Source organism: Amblyraja radiata, chromosome 4, assembly GCF_010909765.2.
Source record: "Amblyraja radiata isolate CabotCenter1 chromosome 4, sAmbRad1.1.pri, whole genome shotgun sequence".
Lineage (NCBI taxonomy): Eukaryota > Metazoa > Chordata > Chondrichthyes > Rajiformes > Rajidae > Amblyraja > Amblyraja radiata.
The window spans coordinates 41,532,372-41,553,157 of record NC_045959.1 but is presented as its reverse complement, the minus strand read 5'-3'; the positions used below and the strand labels follow the sequence as shown (position 1 = coordinate 41,553,157).

The 20,786-nt window shown below is 42.8% G+C and overlaps 1 protein-coding gene across 1 annotated transcript in view; it reads right to left on the bottom strand.

Moving 5' to 3' along the window:
* LOC116972014 (serine incorporator 1-like) overlaps positions 1-20,786 on the bottom strand; it is an 87,303-nt gene that overhangs the window by 19,956 nt on the left and 46,561 nt on the right. The window contains exon 5 of the mRNA XM_033019253.1: positions 3,392-3,529. Coding sequence (XP_032875144.1) covers positions 3,392-3,529 — 138 coding nt within the window. The remainder of the gene's footprint in view (positions 1-3,391; positions 3,530-20,786) is intronic.

Genomic DNA, 20,786 nt, shown 5'->3' with positions numbered 1-20,786 from the left:
TGTGATAAGGTTGACCCTCAGGTTCCTATTAAATCTTTCCCATCTCACCTTAAACCAATGGCCTCTGGTTCTTGATTTCTCTACTCTAGGTAAAATACTGTTCATTCAGCCCATCTATTCCCCTCATGATTTCATATACCTCTATAAGATCACTCCTCAGCTTCCTGCATCCAAGGAATAAGACCAAACACTCCCTACAGCTCAGGCCCTCGAGTCCTGACAACATCCTTTAAACTCTTCTCTGCACTCACTCCAGCCTTCCTGTAGCAGAGTGATTAGAATTGAACACAATACAGAACGCCACAGGAGATCCTTCATCCCTGTGGCAATCAAATTGTACAACTCCTCCCCCTTCTGTCGTGGGATAGACTGACTCCCCTCCTCTTCCCCAATCTTTGCACATCCCCAATCCTTCCCACTCGACACTTCAATTTCATATTTCATGTATCTTGTGGTTTTATGACTGTTGGCAGATCAATTTCCCTCCTGGGATAAATAAAGTTAGATTGTATCGTATTGTATCGTAATACGATACAATCTAACTTTAATTATCAGGCTAGAACTGAACACATTACTCCAAATGTGGGCTCACCCTAACCGATGAAGGCAAACGTTCTTGGCCACCCTATCTACATGTGACAACACTTTCAGGGAACCTAGAGTAGGTGTGATGAGCCTAAGTCTGAAACTTCACCTCAACACAGCCACTCTCCCAAAACGTTCCTTCTTTTTATTGGCTGCTCTGCCACTAAGTCAATCCAACAGTAAGCCGTTAAAATCTCCTGCTACTGCTCCAAGATTGAATGTCTACAAATAATGGGAGCTCTATGTGGGAGATTAATCGTGAAGAGTTGCCATTTTGGCTGAGCTGTTCCACCTGAACCTCAGTTAATAGTGAGTGGAAGAGTGAGAAGAAAACAACCTGGAAGGATGTTCTTTAGAGGGTAAGGGGTTATTCCAACCCGCTTCATAGATACGTCAATCCACTTGAAGTACATGTACATCCGACAGCACTTCTTCACTTTCAATAAGTTCATGACTGTACCTCTATCTAGTCCACTTTGGTTGTGTGTGTCCTTATCCTCTAATTTCATTAAGGACCAAAATCCTATCAATCACAAGATATTAATGCACACAATGACTGAGCAACTACAGCCACTGCGGTTGATAATTTCAAAGATATAAAATGTTCTTTGCAGTACCTCATCATGGTCCTACATCACTAACATCGCATCCTGATTAATGCATTCTGCGTTTACATTTTCCAGCCTGAGAAATCAGCTTCTTAGCATTTATCCTGTTGATCTGTCTCCTGATCTCATATGTCCCAATAAACTCTTCTGAGCTGTAACAGGAGTAGGTCAATCTTAATCTTAATCTCTAGGTACCAAGAACAAAAATGTACATAATACACTCTCAGTGAGATCTCACTAAAGTTCCATACAATCGCTCAAAGCATTTCTTGTTTTTGTTTCCAAATCCCTTGCAACGAATGCCAACTTGATAAATAGTTCACTAGTCATGGTGTATTTGCAGTTTACTTCCTGCACTTCATGAACACCACACTAAAATCACCCTATGCACATATATTTTCCAATTTCTCATTATTTAATAGCTATTCTGTTTTTCTATCCTTTCTACCAAATTCTGGCCATATTATTATCCATCTGTCCACTTTCTGAACCTCTGTACATTGCTTTACAGACAGTTTTGCATCAACATAACTCACCATCTCATTCAACCACATATCGTTCACAGAATTGGATAATTTCTACTCTGCCTTCTCATCTACGTCATTGCAATAAATCGAAAATAGCTTTGGGTCCAGTAAATACCCTGTGGCACAGAATTACTAATAGTCTGCCAACCTAGAAATTATCTACCTACTCCTACTCTCTGATGGTTGGCTGATAACCAATCTTCTGTCCACGCTAATTATTATCCACAAGCCCATCATTCTGAATTTTACATAATACCCTTCTGTTTGATACCTTGTCAATGCATTTAGATAAACAACATCCTAATTCTCTTGTGCATCCTGCTAGTTACATCCTCATAAAACTACTGGATTTGCAAAATTAGAATTCCCCCTCATAAACCATGTTGATGCTGCCTAATCACATTAAGAGTGTTAAATATGTTACCAAGTGCTTCATGCCGGATTCCAGCATATTGCTGGCAACAGATGTGAGGGTAATTGGTTCATAATTTCTTCCCTTCTTCTCGCAAATTGCAGTTTCAAGCTTACTCTCTTCCAATCTGCTGGGTTCCAGAATCCAGAAAATTCTGGAAGATGATTTACTATGTCCGTAAAAGGGATTCTGTTGCTGTGAGAATCACAGTTTAAGTCAAAACATTTACAGGTTTAAAATGTTTTCCACCTGTCTGTTTCTCTCCTAAATTCATCCATTTCTGTATCTATCGGTATTTGGAATGAATGTAAATGCATTATTTGTTTTAGGCTCTGTCCGATGGCCAGGTATTTAATTGTCTTATTCCTTTGCAGGAAGTGGACATTACTGGACAAGGCTGGAATGTGATTTTCCTTGAACAGTTGGGCCCTGCAGGAACATTGCGGAAAGCAGTTTAGCGTCAGCCACATTGTAGTGACTCCACAATTACTCATAGGCTGTACCAAATAAGAAAGGAACGCTTCATTTCCTCAATTTACTGTGGTGGGATTTGAAATAATTATTGGTCCACCTTTCTGGATTGGACAACCAGTAATGTAACCATTGCATTGCCATAGCCCCATTCAGTGCCTGTGACATCCATGGAACATCACACAACATTTTAGATCCAATTCATTGTAAATTTTGGACAAACAAATCAGGGGATTTATGTTAAAAAGTGAAAAAAAGTTTTGTTAACTTGTTTTTAAATTGCAGATTGAGGGAAAGACAAATGCTAGAACATTACCCAAATGCATGCCAACTACAAATAAATGGGACTAGCTTTGTTGGGCCATCTTGGTTGGCATGGATGAGTTAGGCTGAAGGGCATGTTTCTGTGCGATATGACTTAAAGTCTCTGGACCTGACTTAATTAATGTCAAATTATACTTTATATGACCCGAGTTGGTGAAAAGATCTCAGATTAATGTGTTAATCCATCTACCCTGGCAAACTGAATGGACTGGTAACCTTCAACCAAGATCTGTGTTAATTGCCAATCTCTTGAATGAATGGGAATGATTTATATTCTGCAGAATAACGATTGGTCTTGTTACCTAATCTTCATTTACATTCCATTTACAAAAATGAAATAAATCTCAATTTTTATGTCTAAATTGATTAGCAATTTCCCCCATACATGTCATCAACATTGAGTGTTACAATATTTTGTGTCACAAAACTTCATCAACACATTACACGTAAATAAGGACACATACCAAAGTACCAACATCGTGATCCACCCTCTTCTGATTTTTTCAGCCAGGATTCATTCCAGGAGTTGCCAAAGTCGACCAGCAGTACAAGTTGTGTGAGGATGAAACAAAAAGCACCCGCTGAACCAATTCCAAATGACACTAAAAGGGGAATTACATATTTTTGTCTTCATTAAAATACAACTGTAAATATATAACATTATAAATTACAATTAGTTAATTTTGATTCACAAGTTTACTTTTATTCCTTGAACTTTCAAAATAGTTCATTAATTGTTCATTCATGTTTTAGCTGTCATTTAGACTTTGCTATCCTTAGTTCTGTACCTAATTTTTGAAATGGTATAACATCATAGAATTTTATAATGAAACTGTAGATAACTGATTGAAGCACCCTGTATCATGAGACTAAAATAAGGTATTTTTATTTCCACTGTTGCCTCCATTTGCTTGGAAGAATGTAACAAAATAGCTGTGAAAGAAGGGATAAGACAGAAAGCACCCAAAACGTACCAAGGGTTCCCAACCTGGGGTAAATTTACCCCCGGGGGTAATTTACCCAGGGGGTAAATTTCGCCTACCCAGGGGGTGAAATTTGTAGATTCTGGATTTGTACATATTTTTCTCATTTACTGACTGTGTTTGGTTCTGGTACACCGGTATCTGTTCATCATTAGTTGTTTATAAATAAGTGCAAATAACATTGTTATGTGCAATGCAATAATGCATTCTCATAAAATTGAAGAACAAGAGTTATCAATTGGAGGTACACAAAATTGCTGGAGAAACTCAGCGGGTGCAGCAGCATCTATGGAGCGAAGGAAATAGGCGACGTTTCGGCCCGAAACCCTTCTTCAGACTGATGGCGGGTGGGGGGGGGGGGGGAGAAAGATGGAAAAGGGGAGGAGGAGAAGGAGCCCGAGGGCGGGCGGATGGGAGGGTGGGAGGAGACAGCTAGAGGGTTAAGGAAGGGGAGGAGACAGCAAGGGCTAGCAAAATTGGGAGAATTCAATGTTAATGCCATACGGACACAAGGTCCCCAGACGGAATATGAGGTGCTGTTCCTCCAATTTCCGCTGTTGCTCACTCTGGCAATGGAGGAGACCCAGGACAGAGAGGTCGGATTGGGAATGGGAGAGGGAGTTGAAGTGCTGAGCCACCGGGAGTTCAGGTAGGTTATTGCGGACTGAGCGGAGGTGTTCGGCGAAACGATCGCCCAACCTACGCTTGGTCTCCCCGATGTAAATCAGCTGACATCTAGAGCAGCGGATGCAGTAGATGAGGTTGGAGGAGATACAGGTGAACCTTTGTCGCACCTGGAACGACTGCTTGGGTCCTTGAATGGAGTCGAGGGGGGGGGTGAAGGGACAGGTGTTGCATTTCTTGCGGTTGCAACGGAAAGTGCCCGGGGAGGGGGTGGTGCTGGAGGGAAGGGAAGAATTGACGAGGGAGTTGCGGAGGGAGCGGTCTTTGCGGAAGGCAGACATGGGGGGAGATGGGAAGATGTGGCGAGTGGTGGGGTCACGTTGGAGGTGGCGGAAATGGCGGAGGATTATGTGTTGTATTTGCCGGCTGGTGGGGTGAAAGGTGAGGACCAGAGGGACTCTGCCCTTGTTGCGAGTGCGGGGATGGGGAGAGAGAGCAGTGTTACGGGGTATGGATGAGACCCTGGTGTGAGCCTCATCTATGGTGGCGGAGGGGAATCCCCGTTCCCTGAAGAACGAGGACATTTCCGATGCCCTGGTATGGAAAATTGAGTTATCAATTACCTCATTGGATGCAGAAAAGGCATTCGATCAAGTGGAATGGGACTACATGGTTAAAGTAATGCAACATTTTCAAATGGGAGAGAACTTCATTTCATGGATAAAATTATTATATAATAAGCCTACGGCTAGAATATTAACTAATAACATAATATCTACGAAATTCCAATTATCAAGGGGCAACAGACAAGGATGCTCATTATAACCGCTGTTATTTGCTCTGGTAATTGAACCTTTAGCCGAAAGAAGTAGAACACATCCGAATATCCACGGTTATAATACAAAATATTCAAATAACAAAATATCCTTATACGCAGATGATGTACTACTGTACATCACAAAACCCCAAACTAGTATACCAAACATATTAAACCTAATCGAGGAGTTTGGATCTTTCTCAGGATACAGAATAAATTGGAATAAAAGCGAAATTATGTCGATAAAACCAAAAGACTCAACACACCTCTCAAAATTCCCTTTTAAAATAGCCACAGAAAAATTTAAATATTTGGGAATCGAAATCACTAGAAAATATCAAGCTATGTATAACGCTAATTATAGTCCCCTACTTAAGAAATTAAATACTTTAATTAAATTCTGGAAAACGCTTCCGATGTCTCTAATAGGCCGAACAAATGCTATAAAAATGATCTTTTTACCACAAATTCTATACCTATTTCAATCAATCCCTATATATCTACCAAAATTTTTTTTTTTTAAACTGGACTCAGACATTACAAATTTTATATGGGACTATAAATCCCACAGAATACAAAGAACTCACTTGAGCAAACCTAAAGAATTGTGTGGTTTAGCACTTCCTAACTTTATGTACTATTACTGGGCAGTAAATACCAAAAATATGATTCACCTGCTGAACAATTCTGCCCAGCAGGTGGATTGGATTATATTGGAGAGAGAGGACTGCTCCCCTTGTAATATTGGAGCGATCCTCCTCTCACCAATGAACTTGAATAACACAAATGATAATAAAAATCCACTTATACACAGTACAATTAGAACCTGGAAACAAATAAAACATAACCTAAAATTAAGAAATCTATCTCTGTTATCTCCAATAGCTAATAATTCGTCGTTTAAACCCTCTATTATAGATAAATCATTAACACAATGGGACAGAATAGGAATTAAAACGCTCGGAGACTTGTACGAAAATGGAAAATTATTATCATTCCAACAATCACAAATAAAATATAATCTGAGAAATAACCATTACTTTAAATATCTTCAAATATCTGACTACCTGAAAAAATATACACAAGATTATTATAATATGCCACCAGATTTACTGGACGAAGCAATGAAGACAAAGGCTGAATCAGCAAACTTAATATCATACTTGTATAACATTATTTTAAATATAGAAATACCTTCAACCGACGGTATTAGAAGAGACTGGGAACAAGAACTAGCTATAAAAATTTCAAAAGAGAGGTGGGACAAACATTTACAATATGTGCATAAATGCTCGATTAACGTTAGACACACTCTAATACAATTCAAAATCTTACACAGATTATACTATTCAAAAACCAAAATAAGTAAACTTTTTCCTAACGTCTCAACTATTTGTGATAAATGCCGATCTCAAGAAGCTACCATAGCGCACTCATTTGTTTTTTGTATAAAAATTCAAAAATTTTGGACTGAAAGTTTTGAAATCTTTACAAAATTATTCAAAATAAAACTGATACCAAAACCTGAATGGATTATCTTTGGAACAATGGAAGGTAGCCCTGAACTAAATGTGTTTCAAAATAATCTAGTTAACTATGGGCTAATAATGGGAAAAAAGCTTATACTTAAATTCTGGAAGAACGCTCCTATACCAACATTAAATATGTGGATTTCAAATATGTTTGAAACATTACACCTGGAAGATATGAGACTCCTCCTTGCAGGCAAATCAGACCACTTCCAAAAGACGTGGTCTGCATTTATCGACTTACTACAAGAATAAGGTGCATCAGTATGTCAAAAAAGAAACTGTATCAGGATCTGGTAAGGGGGGAGGAAAAATATGAAGTTGGTATATCCCTTTTGCACGGTTTTTATAATAGAGCTTTGGGTTTTTTGGGGGGTTTTTTTTTCCTTCTTCCTCCTTTCTTTTCTAGGGTCTATTTCTTAATTCTTTTCTCTAACCAATGGGTCTCTGTTTTTTTTTTCTCTCATTGATCACTGTTTTACACGAACAAAATGTTCTTTCTCTCACTTTCTCTACTTTCTTTATCTATATCTTTCCTTAAAGCTTAAAAAATGAAGGGGTACAATAAATGTAATAAGATATATCTGGCTTGTACTATTGTATTTTACTGTACTTCCAATAAATAAAAATATTTTAAAAAAAAATTTAATTCGAGATGGCGGCGTGTTCACACGCAGCGGATTTGCGCTCCCCAGTCTGAGTCAATTCGGAGCAGCCCAGTACAGAACGTGGCTGTGGAAATAAGGTACTTAAAAATCTCAGAACGCCGAGAACCCCTAGAAATCCCAGTACCCCTAGAAAACACAGTAAGGGACTCACCACCAGGACGGGGAAATCCAGTACCCGCATTGTAATCCCAACAGGTCGCACATGGAGCCGAACTGCTCAACATTGGACGTGACTGCGAGAAACTGGCTTGTGAGTACTAAAGTACCCTCACCAAAATCCCGTTGGAGCTCGGCAGAACAGCCCCCTGGATCACCACTCTGGAGGGTAGGAGACGGAGCAAGCGCCGGGAGAGAAAGCAGAAACGTGGAAGGCGAGCAGGGGTGCAGGACAGGCTACGGAGGACTCCACAAAGACCATCGCTACCAAGCGTCTTTCTCGCAAATGTCCGGTCACTCACCAACAAGCTGGATGAGGTAAGGCTCTGGATCAACACCCAGCGATCCCTGAAAGACTGCTGTGTGCTGATCTTCACAGAGACCTGGCTCAGCGCGCTGGTTCCCGACGGGGCTGCGGAGCTAACGAACCGGTCACTGCGTCATGCTGATAGAACAAAGAACTCCGGTAAGAGCAAGGGTGGTGGGCTCTGTATCTATATCAACAATGACTGGTGCACCAACCACACTGCAGTAGAGAGCTACTGCTCCCCAGATCTGGAATACCTACTGCTTATATGTAGCCCGTTTTACCTGCCTCGGGAGTTCACTGTGGTTATCATCATGACCGTATACATTCTACCACAGGCTAATGCTAACCTAGCACTAGCACAGCTGCACTCGGCCATCAGTAAGCAGCAGGATGTTCACCGCGAAGGTGCCTTCATTGTTGCAGGGGACTTTAATCAGGTCGACCTATGAGCTGCACTCCGCAAATTCCACCAGCATGTGCAGTGCCCTACCAGGGGCTCGAACACGCTGGATAAAGTGTACACCAACATCAAGGACGCTTACAGACCTCTCCCCTGCCCATCCCTGGGACAATCCGATCACCTCTCACTGTTTCTACTGCCTGCATACAAACCCCTCATCCGCAAGACCAAACCTGCAATAAAGACGGTCAAAATATGGCCCGAGGACGCCACTTTACAACTCCAGGACTGCTTTGATCGCACCGACTGGGACCTGTTTGCACAACAGGCTACTAGTGGTACAGAGGTAGACTTGGAGGAGTACACATCCACTGTGCTCTCCAACATCAACTGTTGTGTGGAGTCTGTCATAGTGGACAAGAAAATAAAGATGTTCCGTGGATGAACAAGGAGGTACCGAATCTGCTAAGGGCACGCAACAATGCCTTTAAATCCAGTGACATTTCTGCCTACAGTGCTGCCAGGTCAAACCTGAACATAGGTATAAAAAAGGCAAAAGACATCCACAGGCAAAGGGTGGAAGACCACTTCAATACCGTGGACACCAGAAGCATGTGGCAGGGTGTCAGGGACATCACTGACTACAAGAGCAGCCCCGCCTGCCCCCACAGTGATATCACACTGGCCAACGAGCTTAACACCTTCTTTGCCCGCTTAGAAACTGGCAACACCACCAGGAGTGGAATAACCCCGGCCATGGCGGAGGGACAGGTCTTAACACTGAGCACTCAGGAGGTACAGTGCGCTCTGCGTAGGATCAATCCACGCCAGGCTGCAGGCCCGGATGGAGTCCAATGAAGGGTACTAAAGGACTGTGCTGTACAGCTGGCTGATGTATTCACAAGGATCTTTAACCTGTCTCTTCTCTGGCAACGGTCCCCAAGTGCCTGAAGTCAGCTACCATAGTGCCGGTGCCGAAAAAGTCAAAAGTCACCAACCTGAATGACTACCGCCCGGTTGCCCTAACTCCAATACCCATGAAGTGCTTTGAAAGGCTGGTCCTCAGGGTGATAGTGGAGGACAGGATTTCCACATCAAATCCAGCATCCCTGCCTCACTGGACTCTCATTAATTTGCATACTGGGCAAATAGATCCACAGAGGATGCCATCTCTCTGGCTCTTCACACTGTCCTGACTCACCTGGAAAGACAGGGCACGTACGTGAGGATGCTCTTCATAGACTATAGCTCTGCCTTCAATACGGTCATCCCCACCAAGCTCACCACCAAACTCCACCAGCTAGGCCTCAGCTCGCCGATATGCGACTGGATCCTGAATTTTCTGACTGAGTGACCGCAGGCAGTGAGACTGGACCCGCACCTGTCCTCCACTATCACCCTGAGCACCGGCACACCACAGGGCTGTGTACTGAGCCCCATGCTCTACTCCCTCTTCACACACGACTGTGTTCCTGCATTCGACACCAACATCATCGTCAAGTTTGCAGATGACACAACGGTGATCGGGCAGATCACCAACGGTGATGAAACAAACTACAGTGCCGGTGCCGAAAAAGTGCTCTGGTGCTCACGTAACAACTTGTCCCTAAACACCTCCAAGCTCAAGGAGCCGATTATCAACTTCAGGAGGACACCTCTTTCTCCTTCTTTGAGCATTTCATAGAAACATAGAAACATAGAAACATAGAAAGTAGGTGCGAGAGTAGACCACCAGGTCCGTCGAGCCCGCACCGCCATTCGCTCATGGCTGAACACTAAACAGACACACTTACCCACAAACAGTAGACACAAGACACAGAACACAAGACACTACCCTCCCCTTTATACCGCTATCACCCCTCTCCACCCCAAGAACCTCGTGATCTCCTGGGGGAGGCAAAAAACCGGATAAAAACCCAGGTCCAATTCGGGAAAAAAATCCGGGAAATTCCTCTCCGACCCCAATCCAGGCGATCGACACTTGTCCAGGAGATCACTCAGGTCTTACTATACTAACCATACCTAGGTCCATATCCCTGCCCTCTCCCCGTAGCCCCTTATCCCCTTGGCAGCTAAAAAAACATCTATTTTAGTCTTAAATATATTTAAAGTTTCTGCTTCCACTGCTCCCTGGGGCAGTGAATTCCATAAATTAACCACCCTCTGGGTGAAGAAGTTCTTCCCCATCTCAGTTTTAAAAGAGCCCCCCCTTATTCTGCAACTATGTCCTCTAGTTCTAGTTTCCCCGATCATTGGGAACATCCTCGGTGCATCCACCCGATCAAGGCCCCTCACGATCTTATATGTTTCAATGAGATCGCCTCTCATTCTTCTAAACTCCAAAGAGTAGAGTTCCAGCCTACTTAACCTTTCCTCATATGTCAATCCCCTCATTGCAGGAATTAATCTTGTAAACCTTCGCTGCACTGCCTCCAGGGCTAGTACATCCTTTCTTAAGTATGGACCCCAGAACTGTACACAGTATTCCAAATGTGGTCTCACTAATACTGTGTACAGCTGCAGCAAGACCTCCGTGTTTTTATACTCAATCCCCCTAGCAATAAAGGCCAAAACTCCATTGGCCTTCCTGATTGCTTGCTGCACCTGCATACTAACTTTTAGTGATTCATGTACTAATACCCCTAGATCCCTTTGCGTTGCATTACAACGCAGCTCCTCCTCATTTAGAAAATAACTTGCCCTATCATTTTTTTTCCCAAAGTGAATGACTTCACATTTATTAGTATTAAATTTCATCTGCCAAGTTGTTGCCCACTCACCTAGCTTATCTATATCCTTTTGCAGACTCTTCCTATCCTCCTCATCCCCTACTTTTCCTCCCATTTTTGTATCGTCCGCAAATTTTGATATATTACACTTGGTTCCCTCCTCCAAATCATTTATATAAATTGTGAACAACTGGGGTCCCAGCACCGACCCTTGCGGAACCCCGCTAGTTACCGGTTGCCATCCCGAGTATGAACCATTTATCCCCACTCTCTGCTTCCTATTTGTTAGCCAATCCTCTACCCATGCTAATATATTACCCCCAATCCCATAATTTTTTATTTTTAGCAATAGTCTCTTATGTGGCACCTTGTCAAAAGCCTTTTGGAAGTCCAAGTATACCACATCCACCGGTTCCCCTTTATCCACCCGGGTTGTTACTTCCTCAAAGAATTCGAGCAGATTCGTTAAACAGGACTTCCCCTTCACAAAACCATGCTGGTTCTGTCCGATGAAGTCATGTTTATCCAAGTGCCCCGTTAGTGTTTCTTTAATAATTGTCTCTAACATTTTACCCACCACCGATGTTAGACTAACCGGTCTATAGTTACCCGCCTTCTGTTTACTTCCTTTTTTAAATATAGGTGTTACATTGGCCATTTTCCAATCCACTGGGACCGTTCCTGCCTCCAGGGAGTTTTGGAAAATTATCACCAATGCATCCACAATCCCCACCGCTATCTCCCTCAAGACCCTTGGATGTAATCCATCAGGCCCAGGGGATTTATCCTCCTTCAGTCTCATTAATTTCCCTAATACCATTTCATTCTCGCCTGATGGATTTTTAGGCCATGGTGGTTCATTAGGCCTTCATTAGAACAAAACCCTTAACCCAATAAATTCCTTTTTTATACCTTACATTTACAGCATTCACAAGTTTTTAGTTTAGTTTAGAGATACTGTGCAGAAACAGGCCCTTCAGCCTACCGAGTCCACATGCCGATCAGTGATGCCCGCACATTAATATTACCCTACACATACTAGGGACAATTTTACATTTTAATACCAATCCAATTAACCTACAAACTTTTACATCTTTGGAGTGTGGGAAGAAACCAAAGATCTCGGAGAAAACCCATGCAGGTCACGGGGAGAACGTACAAACTCCCTTCAGACAAGCACCCGTAGTCAGGATCGAACCCGGGTCTCTGGCACTGTAAGGCAGTAGCTCTACCGATATGCCACCGTGTTCCCACCTGTTCTGGTATTCCATTTACACCTCCTCTAGACACACCTCTTGTTATTCACTAAACTCATCACCCTTTTTCGATTGGTGCCGTACTTTAATTGCCAGTTAATCTCTCCTCGACGCCAACCAATCAAGAAACCTTCCCTTCTAAGTTTAAGTTTATTTTTATTATTGGCACGTGTGCCAAGGTACAATGAAAAGCTTTGTGTAGCATGCAGATTATTGGTAATATTCACACCAAGGAACGTGAAGCTCTTAACCATTTCTGCTTTGGCATTATTGATGCTGTATGAGTTTAGAGCCAAGGAGATGACATCTGCTATGGACTAGTTTCATCAGTAGGCAAACTGCAGTCGATCAAGACGGTCTGGGATATTGGAGTTAATATGCACCATTGCTAGTCCATCTAAGTAATTCATGATGGTGGGTGTCAGAGCCATTGGACGGTAGTCATTGTGGCATGCTATCTTACTTCTTTGGCACAGGGATGATAATGGTCTTCCTGAAGCTGGTGGAGACCTCAGAATGGATTAGTGAGAGGTTAAAGATACCTGTGAATACCATTACCAGCTGGACCCTACCTGTCCTGAGGACATGGCCAGGCGCTCCATCCAGGTCAGTTGTTTTCTGCAGGTACACTTTCAGGAAAGCGAATCTTACATCTGACAAAGTAACCGTTGGTACAGGCGCACCCGAGAAGGATGAGTCATAGGGTGATACAGTGTGGAAACAGGCTCTTCAGCCCAACTTACCCACACTGGCCAATATGTTCCAGCTATACTAGTCCCACTTGCCCACATTTTGTCCATATCCCTCCAAACCTGTCCTATCCATGTACCAGTCCAACTGTTTCTTAAATGTTGAGATAGTCCCAGGCTCAACTACCTTCTCTGGCAGCTTGTGTGAAAATGTTACCCCTTAGATTCCTAGTAAATCTTTTTCCCTTCACCTTAAACCTATGTTCTCTGGTCCTTGATTCCCCTACTTGGGGCAAGAGACTCTGAGACCTGATCTATTCCTCTCATTATTTTATACCCCCTGATACATGATTTACACATGATTTCATGAGGTGGTTGACGTTCCTCCACCAACCTTCTGTTCAAAGTGGGCATGGAATGCATTGAACTCATTTAGGAGGAATCCATTCTTGTCATCACTACTGCCTGACTGCTTTGTAGCCCATTATAGCATACAAGCCTTGCCACTATCTATGGATCTCTGCGTCATTGCCTCTGGACACCAGCCTGGTCAGGAATTCCCTCTTGGCATCCTTCATGGCTCTGCAAAGGTCATAAATGCATTTATTGTCTGCTTGGGATAGTTTGACTCGAACACTGTAGAATTGAACTCTCTCGTGGTTCATCCATGGTTTCCGGTCTTATCATCTTCTTTGGTGTGCAGTCCTCTGCACACTTCCTGATGAAGCCGGGGATAGCAGAGGCACATTCATCTCAGTTAGCTGCAGAGTACTTGAATATGGACTAGTCCACCCACTCAAACTCACAGAGAATCTCAGCTTCACCTTTTATTCCCCAAACCTCAACTTTTCCAGTTCTTACAAAATATCATCGAGCTGCCACATTAACTTGTTCCACTGTGAGCTTCCAGTTTCTTTTGTTTTCATATCACTTGTTTTATGCACGGCATCGCATTCATGTATGTGTATATCTGCACTGCTGTGGCATTGGACAACTCCGCCAAAGTTCACAGTCATGACCAGAGTGTTGACCTGATCATGAAGTGTTGTCCGAGGCTCTGTCTGAAGGTCACAGCATAATGTAACTGTTCTGATATTGAAGCTAGTCAGTGAATAATACACAACATGTCTATGTAGTTGTTCATAATTACAAATGATTAAACAAAGATGGGTTGAAGCTACCCACCTCAAATAATTAGCCATTTCTTCCATTTCAACTTGTCCTTCTCCAAAAATAACCAAGAAACAAATACATATTAGAAGGTCAAACAGAAGTTCAAAGGGTGGCATGGCGGCTCCATGGTAGAGTTACTGCCTTACAGCGGCAGAGACCTGGGTTCGATCCTGACTACGGGTGCTATCTGTATGGAGATTGTAGGTTCCCCCTGTGATCACATGGTTTTCTCCAGTTGCTCCAGTTTCCTCCCACACTCCAAAGACATACAAGTTTGTAGGTTAATTGGCTTCTGTAAATCGTCCCTAGTGTGTAGGATATTGCTAGTGTAAGGGGATCGCTGATTGGCACAGACCTGGTGGGCCGAAGGGCCTGTTTCCGTGCTGTATCTCTAAACTAAACTAAACCTTAAATTTACCTGTCACAACCTAACATACAAATGCTGTTAATCCAAAGGTCCAAATATGAGTCCCAATGAGTTACTAAAATGAGTTATAAAAAATCAATGCATTATTCTGAAACAATGCCCCTGGTTCAAGATAACATAACTAGCGAAAACATTCACCCTGTCAATCCCTCTCATAGATAATGTACATTCATTTCAACAGGATCACCTTCTTGTAAATTCCAATACATATCAGCCAAATCTGCTCAAACATTCTTCATATATCAACAACAGGCTCTAGATTGTGAACTTGTAAACAATGATGGGTAAGTAAAGACTTTATTCATCCATTCTTTAATATCGCGGTGGCGGACTTAAATATAACAATACATACACTTCACCCAAAATAGCCACAATTCCCGTGTGAGACTCTTAAGGGCCTGTCCCACTTGGGCGGCCTAATCTGCGAGTTCTGACGAGTTTGCCCTCGACTCAAACCCGCAGCTTGGTCGACACAAGGTCGTAGGAGGTCTTCGTAACTCTCCTTCATGCTCGAGAGTGGTCTCTGCGTACTCAAGGCCTCAGCTAGGTCGCAGCATTTAAAAAAATATGTTAAATAATGCCCGCGAGTAAAGAAATGTCGCAATGGAAAAAAATCGTTATTTTTTTTACTCGTAGGTTTAGTCATAGTAGGTCGTAGTAGGTCGGCATGTTAGTCGTAGGTAATCAAGGGTAGTCGAAGGGAGTCGAGGGTAGTCGAGGGGAGTTGAGGGTAGGCTTCATCATAGCCGAAGGGAGGTCGAAGGAGGTAGTCTTCACTCTCCACTATTTGGTGTCCAATTTTCCCCGAAATTAGTCATAGCTCGTCGAAGTTGGTCTTCAACATAGTCAAAGGAGGTCGAAGGAGGTCTTCTACATAGTCGAAGGAGGTCTTCAACATGTCATTTTTTCAAACTCTTCTAAACTCGCCAATTAGGTCGCCTAAGTGGGATAGCCCCTTAACAATCTAACACAGCCTTCTATAGTCCAGTGACTCTTGATGCAAATAAATCTAGTCCCATTACTTTCACAAATGACTCATTCACAATTAGCAACATTTTCTTCAGCTGCTCACTGATTTCAACTCAATGTTTTCCATATTTCTTATCTAAAACTCACAACCACTCTTGTAAGGTTCCCAAACAGATTCTAACTTCCTAAGGTCTGAGCATCCATGACATCATCTCTGAATCTGGGCTCTTTGCTCCACTCCAGCATGGGCAGTCCAGGCTCAGGAACACCGACAGTTTATTCACAACTGGCCCTGCAGGCTGCCTCTGAAAACGTCCACAGTGTTGCAATACATTCAGCTGTAAAATCATCTTACATTGCCCTTAAGGACACAGCAGCCTTAAGGCAATGTACCTTTTTGCAACCAAAGCTACTCAGTACCTATTTCAATTAAAATAATCAATATTATGCCAAACTGTTTTAAAACAAAAGAACAGTTACACATATTTACAAAATTGGAAGTTCAGCTGCACATGTATCTTCTCACCCTCCTGCATTGGATGGGATCTGGGATAAGTCGTCAGTGTGTATGGAGCCAAAAATTATTGATGAAATCAAAGGGAAATTGAGGCAGGTTCCTGTAGTTCATTTGTTATTTGTATAAGCTCACTTGAAATGTTCTACGTCTAACCATCTGGTGTCACCATTTTACACATGTTCATCTGCAGGCTCTTCCTACCATGAATGATAAATAGATTAGATGTCCTCACCCAGTCTTTCACCCAGTCAGAGCATATTCACATAGCCATCAGGCTACAGTAGAAGGGCCCTTCTAGATTTTCCCCTTGTTATTCTTTTACTATATTTCTATAGTGACACTATGAAATAAATCACTGTACACAGTTTGCGGAATAAGAATTTTAATCTGGTTTTAGAGCCTGTGAGAGCATCTGTGCTAGAATTCAGTAATGAAGTGCAATACTAAATACCATTGTCATGCTGAGAATATGAGTGTCATTAAGGAGATGGATAACATTTCTAATACATACAAATATTTATGAGAGTAGATGATTTTGGCTCACCTGGTCTACACTTAGCAGTGAATACAAATGTGACAAATCTAGTTTGCTAACTAAATTATGCTTGTGCCGGTTTGACCTACACCATAGACAGGGGAACTTGCTCATCATCCACCCTTCTGAGCGGAGTGACCTTATGGGCCTGTCCCATTTTTTAGGCGACTACAGGTGACTAGGCTGTCGCCACATGGTCGCCGGGGTGTCGCTTGTATGGTAGTGAGTAGTCTCCTCAGTCGCCCAAAGAGCAGTAGCGTTATTCTGGTCACCGCTGGATTTACAACATGTTGAAAATGTTTCAGAGACAGTCGGCGACAGTTGATGCCAATGAGCGTAGCTTAACTTCTCTGACGTAGGTACTGTCGCCAGATTAACGTAGTTTGTGCTGATTTTGTTTTTTTTTAAATGATTCTATTTCAAATTTTATGTCGGGGGGGGGGGGGGGGGGGGGGATCCAGTTGCTGTTTTTTCAGCGACCGGCTACGACTGTGGCAGTCGCCTAAAAATAGCCTAAGTGGGACAGACCCATTATACTCACTGCAAAGACAGATAGTCTGGTTGGGCTTTGGAGCTACAAACACTGGCACCACACGGTTACTCTGCCACAGCTTCACCAACACTCTGTGGCCTTCTTTCATCCTTTTACTTGGAATGCAGGGCACTGGATGCATCACAGCTCCATCCAAGACTTCAAGAAATTGCAGAGAATTGTGGACGCAGCCCAGACACTCACGCAACCCAACTGTTCTTTCATTGACTCAATTTATATATCACACTGCCTCGGCAAGATCAGCATGTATCATCAAGGACGAGTTGTACCCGGGCCACACCCTCTCCTCCCATCTCCCATCGGGCAAAAGTGTGAAAACGCACAGTCCAGATTCAGGGACAGTTTCTTCCCAGCTGTTATCAGACAACTGAACCACCCCACTGCAACCAGGGAGCAGAGCTGAGCTACTATTGAACTATCTTTGATCATACTTTACTAGCTTTACCTTGCACTAAACGTTATTCCTTAATCATGTATCTGTACAATCTGCATGGCTCGATTATAATCATGGATTGTCTTTCCACTGGCTGGTTAGCATGCAACAAAAGCTTTTTACTGCACCTCAGTACACATGACAATAAATAAACTAAACTGGTCTCATAGGTCAAGGGTATTTATTTATCATATGCACTGGGTGAGAACCAGAACAATAACATTCTTACTTGCTGCATCTCTGCAGACGCATTAAATGCAACAACAAAATAAATATAGAATAAATTATCAGTTGTCCCAAGTAAAATACACCTGGTAGTGCAACAACCAAAGGACAGAGAGCAACCTTAGTAATGCAAAGTTTGCTATAGTTTGGTGCTGAGGTAAGGTTACAGTTAAGAGTTGCATAGGGTGGTTCAAGAGTTGTATAGGGTGGTTGGTGGGAAGAAATTGTTCTTAAACCTGGAGATAACAGTTCTAGGCTCCTGTATGTTCTGCAGGAAGCTAGGTCTAGTGAAGAAGTGTGAGTGAGTGAGTGAGTGAGTGAGTGAGTGAGTGAGTGAGTGAGTGAGTGAGTGAGTGAGTGAGTGAGTGAGTGAGTGAGTGCAGACGGTCGATCTGGCTCGCGGTTTCATCGCTGAGGGTCAATCGAGCTCGAGGTTTTTCAGGTGAGTGCCCTCGAGCTTGAAGGTCGAAGACAGTCGCTGAAAAGTCGCGTTAGTGGGACAGGCTCTTTAAGAATAGCTTCTTCCCCAATGCTATCCAATATCTGAACTAATCACCTGATTTCCGCCCCATTCCCCAAGGTGTTGCCACATACCCATACAGCGAACCCAACCTCATTTGGTTATTCAATTTAATGTACTTTAATATTATTTTGTACTACTCTGATTTTACACTACAATCATGCACCCTCTTGCTGTTTTACCCTTAAAGACAAGGGTAGAACAACAAGAGGGTGCAAGATTGTAGTGTAAAATCAGAGTAGTACAATAATGGAATAATCAAATGAGGTTGGGTTGAATTATTGTTATCCTTATCATTTCTGTATGTATACATGAGTGTCATGTGAACAAGAAATTTCATTGCTTCCTGATTCATATGACAATAACTTAATCTAATCTAATTCTCACCCTGTAAAATATGTTGTATTGTATGAACGGCACCTGTGAAAAAAACTCCTAATCTCTCAGGTGCTGCTTTCGTACAGTCCGCACTTCAAATGTCACTGTATTTTAAATCTTCATTCCTCGGCCTTGGTTCCAAGCGAACAAATAGTTCAGCAGCAATATCGGCATCCTACAATCCTTATTTCCCCCCGATCAGCACATCATGAGACCACACCTGGAGTATTGCGTACAGTTTTGGTCTCCAAATCTGAGGAAGGACATTATTGCCATAGAGGGAGTGCAGAGAAGGTTCACCAGACTGATTCCTGGGATGTCAGGACTGTCTTATGAAGAAAGACTGGATAGACTTGGTTTATACTCTCTAGAATTTAGGAGATTGAGAGGGGATCTTATAGAAACTTACAAAATTCTTAAGGGGTTGGACAGGCTAGATGCAGGAAGATTGCTCCCGATGTTGGGGAAGTCCAGGACAAGGGGTCACAGATTAAGGATAAGGGGGAAATCCTTTAAAACCGAGATGAGAAGAACTTTTTTCACACAGAGAGTGGTGAATCTCTGGAACTCCCTGCCACAGAGGGTAGTCGAGGCCAGTTCATTGGCTATATTTAAGAGGGAGTTAGATGTGGCCCTTGTGGCTAAGGGGGTCAGAGGGTATGGAGAGAAGGCAGGTACGGGATACTGAGTTGGATGATCAGCCATGATCATATTGAATGGCGGTGCAGGCTCGAAGGGCCGAATGGCCTACTCCTGCACCTAATTTCTATGTTTCTTCTATGTTTCTATCATCCTCTTTCCAACAACGCAAGAAAAAATTGAACATTAATGGCACAATCCAAATTCATGAATTCTATTGAGACGTAGCGCACACAAAAACAGGTTATTGTCGCTTTGTGCTATCCTTCCATGTGCCTTTACTGCCGTGCTCCTACAATGTGCTTCTTCAGTACTGTTCCTGTTAATGGAAGCCCTGTGACATTCAGCTGAATCTGCAGTAGGTGCTGGACCAATCTAGAAAGGTCCACTGAACTGAATTACTGGGTCTGGCTTGCATCCGTCTTAGCTAATTGATTAACAAGCTATATTACATATACTTCATCTCCCACACATCTGCCCACTCACCCAACTTATCCAAGTCACCCTGCAGCCTCATAGCATCCTCATCGCAGCTCACACTGCCACCCAGCTTTGTGTCATCCGCAAACTTGGAGATGTCACATTTAATACCCTCATCCCAATCGTTAATATAAATTGTAAATGACTGGGGTCCCAGCACCGAGCCTTGTGGCACCCTACTAGTCACTGCCTGCCATTCTGAAAAGGACCTGTTAATTCCTACTCTTTACTTCCAATCTGCCAACCAGTTCTCTATCCATGTCAATACCCTACCCCCAATACCATGTGTTCCAATTTTGCACACTAATCTCTTGTGTAGGACCTTGTCAAAGGTTTTTTGAAATCCAGATACACCATATCCACTGGCTCTTCCATATCCATTCTACTTGTTACATCCTCAAAAAATTCCATAAGATTAGTCAAGCATGATTTCCCCTGCATTAATCCATGCTGCATTTGACTGCTTTCCAAATGCATTGCTATAACATCTTTAACAATGAACTCAAGCATCTTCCCCACTACCGATGTAAAGCTAACAAGTCTATTATTCCCTGTTTTCTCTCTCCCTTCTTTCTTAAAAAATGGGGTTTTAGCTACCCACCAGTCAACAGAAACTGATCCAGAGTCGAAAGAACATTGGAAAATGATCACCAATGCATCCACGATTTCTGGGGCCACCTCCTTGAGTACTCTGGGATGCCGACCATCAGGCCCTGGGAATTTATCTGCCTTCAGTCCCAACAGTTTACCTAACACCATTTCCTGACTAATGTGGATTCCATTCAGTTCCTCCCTCCCACTAGATCCTCAGTCCTCTAGTATTTCTGGGAGGTTGTTTGTGGCTTCTTT